The following is a 5,126-nucleotide window of genomic DNA, read 5'->3' on the forward strand; positions in this document are numbered from 1 at the left end:
GCTGCTCCCGCTGCCCTGCTCGTGCCGCATGCGAGCCTGCTGATTTGCAAAGCTCCAGGAAAGCGTGTCAAAACGCATCAAAGGCTGAGCGCGGYGCCGAGGCAAATCTGCTCCAGAGAGGAGATTTGGGGGGTGATGAGCAACCCCGGGGCTGAGGCCGGTCACAGAACAGGGTCGGTGTGTTCCTGGTGCACCCCAACACGCTTGTGCAGGACTCAGCCCCATGTACTGCTCCRGCACCCCAATTTCCCTGCGCCGTGAGCCCAGGCTCGGCATCCCTCGTGCTAGCAGGGAGGCGCTTCAGCAGGCAGTATTTTGCATTCCTTCAGACATCGTGTTGTTAAGAGCAGCGACACACTTGCGAAAAGCGCATTAATCACTGGCAAAGACCTTTTATCTTCTGCTTTTTATTGCAAGACAAAAGGAGCAAGTGAAGGAAACAGGACGCGCTGCACATGGAGCTGATGCACAAGCAAGTGCTGGCACCAAAAGCCACAAATAATTCACGGCACGTGGAAACCAGGGCATTTAATTTGGAGGCTGGTTGCCCTCCTTTGGTGTGAGCGCACGTGCTCCCTCGTCACCCGCCTGCATCGCTAGTGCCTCGGCACGGAGGCTTGGGAAACCGGCAGTGCTGGAAATAAACGGAGCAGGGGGAATTAATAGCTTGGAAAGGGCAGCAGCTGTGACAGAAAAGGCAAAATCTGGCAGCAGAGCAACTCAGCCTCAGGAGCTGGAATACAGGCCGGTTGCCCTGGAATGATTTGAAATCACGGATTTCCCGTTATTCCCGAGCTGCTTTTCCCAGTCGAAACGTGGCGCAAGTAGGAAAGGGGGGTGATGCATTTGAGTATCCTGGGATCCCATTTGAGCATCCGGCAGCCCGGGAGCAAAACCGGCAGGGCGAGCTGGTGGGAGCGGGGAGCGGGGCCGCGGGGTGGGAAAGAGGGACTGCGCTAGCTGCGGGCGCCGGCGCTTCCTGCATCCCCCGGGAATGCCGCAGCTCCCGGAGCGCGGCCTTGKAGCGAGAAGCCGCCTCCGTCCCCGCGGCGCCTGGTCCTCTCCGATCGAACGTAACTTCGTTAGGGTGTTTCCAGCTCTTGCCCAAGCCGGGACTGGCCCCGTTAAGCTGGTTTCCATGAAGCTGGGAAGAAGCGGTGCTGCCCAGAGGAGAAAGAGGAGGAGGAGGAAGAGGAGGAGGAGGAGGATGGGGTGGATGCGCAGAGCAAGGGCCGCTTGGGTCCAGCTGGCAGGGATGATTTGCCCGTCAGTCCGGTGCTGCCAGAGGCCGTGCGCGGCAGGATGGGGATGTATAGGGCAGGCTCCAGGAGGGGCAGGGAACATATAGCGGAGCAGAAAACRTGCAGGCTGGGCGCCAGAAGGAGTAGGGAATGTGTGGTGGTGGGGGAATGTATAGATTAGGCTCCAGGAGGAGCAGGGAACGTATAGACCAGGCGCMAGGTGGTGCAGGGAATGTAGAGTGGTGCAGGGAATGTATATACCCGGCTGCAGGAGGGGTGGGGAATGTATGGAGGTGCGGAGAATATATAGACCAGGCACTAGGAGGAGTGGGGAATGTATAGACCAAGCTCCAGGAGGTGCAGCGATCATATAGAGGTGCAGGGAACATGCAGAGCAGGCGCCAGGAGGAGCAGGGAATGTAGAACCCGGCGCCGGGTAGACCTGGTGCCCATTCCCAGGGCCCGGAGCAGGGGACCCGGTGGCTCCGGAGCCGCTTTCAGCTCACTCCGGTTTGTGCAGCGCATGCACCGCGTGCCCGCGGAGGCAGCTCTACCTGCCTCTGCCCGCGCTGCTGGGCTCAGATCTAACGAGCTCCTTGGCTTTGCCTTGCTCCAAGCTGTTGTATTTAAGTGCGGGTTGGCTCTCGCTTTCTCTCCACTTTGATGCAGTTTTGCAACATTCCTTGTGCTCTTAAGCCAGCCACGGCTCTTCTAATATCTCCTAACTTATTTATTTCCATGTTGTTTTTCTTCCCAATCGATGAAATTAATGGCATGCAGTCGGCATCATCAGTCTGTGCTGCGCTGGGGTTGGTTTGGCTGCAAATTAATAGAGACTTAATCTTGGCAGCTCTCAGGAGGTACCAGCCTCTCTTTCCCTCTTGAATTACAAAGGCTTTTCCTTTATTCCTTTCTTTATTTCCACCTCCCCCRGCTAGCGAGCTGCTTCTGGTGGGTTTGGCTGTCCCTTGGAAAGTGCCCGTTTTTTGGGAAACGGGGCGCTGCGCCGGAGCGGGCGCCAGCTGCGTTTGCGACTGACCCTGTGCCCTCTTCTCCCCTTCATCGGCAGATGAAATCCCCCGACGGCGACCAGGAGCTGTTCACCGAGAGCTATTGCAAGGTGTGCAGCGCCCAGCTCATCTCGGAGTCGCAGCGCGTGGCCCATTACGAGGTAGGACGCCGCTCCCGTGGGGCTCCCCGTCGGCCTCCGAGGTCCTTCCCTTGAAATTCCAAGGGGATCGGGTGGCATTTGCTGCTGCAGGCACTTGCTTCTTGCACAGGGAGTGGGAATGCGAAGGTGCATCCGAGCTGGTTCCCAAAGAGATGTGGTTTAGCCGGGAGATCCATGGAGAGCAGAGCCAAATGAGCTCAAGTTTTCCTRTCCCTGTGCTTCGCGGAGCAGGAACCCGCGATTGTGCGCAGGGTAGATTAGTGTTTGTGAATGTGTTTAAGCGCTTAAGAAGCAGGCAAGCACTAAAGAATTAGAAAGGATGTATCATTAGAGACGTGTCGGAGCGGCAATTAGCAGCGCTGCRTATCTTCAAAACAAAATTAAATAAATCCCCATTAACGAGGGGGAGGAAATGACTGAAGGAGCTGCTGCTGCGGAGTCCCCTGAGAGGGGAAGCACCGCGCGGCGCTTGACGGATGCCTCGGAGCGCCCGTAACCGGGGAATGCAAACCGGGAGCGAGGAGAGGGAAGGGGCCGTGCACTAGACCCCTCCCGGCTGCAGCTTCTGCCATCCGAGGGCACCTCAAAGCCCGCGGTGGGGATGCCAGGAGCAGGTACCTGCAAGCGCCCGGGTGCGCAGCCCAGGGCTTCTCTTCTGGGTCGGGCGCCGCGGGTGGGAGCCGAGTCGCTAACTCGCAGCAGATGTTTTGGGAATGTGGAAAACAACACGTTTGCTGTTGTGTATTTCTGGTGCGAGGTGTTGGGCTCATTTGTCATCCCCTGTGAAATCCCAGCAGACGGGGTTGAYGCTCGGCACAATAACGCCGTTATATAACTCGCCTGGCGGTTGCATAACGTGGAGTAGAGCGCCGCGAGCCTGGAGGGACCGGGCGAGACCATCGGTCGCGGTACATGGGCCTGCTTGGACCTACGTGGCCTCTCCTCTTGGCTCCAAGAGGTGGGAGATGCCTCCACGCTGCAGCCAGGCATTGGCAGCAGCCTCTGTCGCAGGCACCGAGATGGCTCTGAGGGCACTTGGCCAAGCCTGGGGTAGCTGGAGATGTAATGGAGAAGTGAGGGAAGCTGGAGGTGCAACAGGGAAGCAAAGGGAGCTGGAGATGCAACGGGGACACCAAGGGAGCTGGAGATGTAATGGAGAAGCTGGAACAGCTGGAGATGCAATGGGGAAGTCAAGGGAGCTGGAGATGCAATGAGGATGTCAAGGGAGCTGGAGATGTAATGGGGAAGCAAAGGGAGCTGGAGACGCAATGGGGAAGTCAAGGGAGCTGGAGACACAATAGGGACGTCAAGGGAGCTGGAGATGCAATGGGGAATTCAAGGGAGCTGGAGATGCAATGGGGAAGTCAGGGAAACTGGAGACACAACAGGGAGGCTGGAGCAGCTGGAGATGCAACGAGGAAGCAAAGGGAGCTGGAGGTGCAAGAGGAAATTCAAGGGAGCTGGAGATGCAACAAGGAATTCAAGGCAGCTGGAGATGCAACAAGGAATTCAAGGCAGCTGGAGGTGCCACAGGGAATTCAAGGGAGCTGGAGGTGCAACGGGAAGCAGAGGCAGAGGGAGATGCAGTGGGGAGGAGTGGTGAGAGCTGCCCTGGCTCTGCACAGGCCGGTAGCCCCGGTGCAAGACGCATTTCCCGAGGGATCCCTGTGCAGCCGGGCCCGCCGGGCTGCCCGTCGCTGCCGGGCGCGTAGCCCCGGCCCCGCGGGARCAGCCGACGTGCCGCGACTGCCAAGGCGGCCCGCAAACCTCCCCGCAACGGGCCCGTCTCCCTTCCGAAGAGCTGGCGGCGGCTTCCAGAGAGCYGAGCAAATAATTTGTAGTGAATCATTTATTAGGTGAACTTAGCCGCTTTCGCCGTGCAGGCATTGGGCGGGCGGGATGCGATTTCCACACATACATTAATCATGGGAAATTATCAGAGAGGAATTTCTGCAAATACCTCCGGCTCTGACACTGTTACCGCAGGAGTTTGCTCGGAGCATCTGTGGCAAAAGCCAAAAAGTCTGTTTTTTCCATAAGAGACTTACCTTGGGAGGTGTTTCCTTACACATCCTGGCTCGCCGGCACCCCGGGATCCAGGGGCTCAATGTGTTTGGGGGCTGTTGGCACCAGTGCAGCAAATGCATCAATGCCGCATCCCCATCCGTGCAAACCCGGGCGTCCCGGGCCTGCAGTCAGAGGCAAAGGGAGARCAGGACTCGCCTCCCGCAGCATCCTGCAACGCTGGCACCTCCATGCATGCAAAATAAGTAATTTCCATGCATTAAAATAAAGAGAATCAGTGAGTGAAGGAGGGGATGTTTTTAATCTTCCCAAGCAGAAATAGTCACATCCAGGCGCTCGCTCGTCTCCCTCTCCAAATCATCAAGCGCTCCCTCCGCTCTCCTCCTGCTCTACTTTGCCAGGAACAAGAAATAATTTGATGCCAGTCGAGCAATATTAGGCGGCATTAGTTCCAAGGGCAAGCGCCGTGAAGGAATGACAAAAGAATCAGTGTTTGGAGCATATTTTGCTTTCGGACCTGACACGCAGCGAAGCGCTGCTCTTATTTGGGGCGTCTGTGCAGCTCTCCGGGCTGTGGCACTGATATTGGCTCAGCCTGGCAGCCCTGCAGGCCGGGAAGAGCGGGGGGATTGGGGATGCTGGAGGAGGGGGATTGGGGATGCAGGAGCAGGGGGATTGGGGATGCAGGA

At 57.7% G+C, this 5,126-nt stretch overlaps 1 protein-coding gene across 1 annotated transcript in view; it reads left to right on the forward strand.

The window, feature by feature from the left end:
• Positions 1-2,310: 2,310 nt before the first annotated feature.
• The window catches only part of ZMAT4 (zinc finger matrin-type 4), a 13,638-nt gene continuing 10,822 nt past the window's right edge, over positions 2,311-5,126 (forward strand). The window contains exon 1 of the mRNA XM_026046973.1: positions 2,311-2,412. Within this exon, the coding sequence (XP_025902758.1) occupies positions 2,311-2,412 (102 nt within the window). The remainder of the gene's footprint in view (positions 2,413-5,126) is intronic.

Source organism: Nothoprocta perdicaria, unplaced genomic scaffold (assembly GCF_003342845.1).
Source record: "Nothoprocta perdicaria isolate Ctin4 unplaced genomic scaffold, notPer1 scaffold_466, whole genome shotgun sequence".
Taxonomy (NCBI): Eukaryota; Metazoa; Chordata; class Aves; order Tinamiformes; family Tinamidae; genus Nothoprocta; species Nothoprocta perdicaria.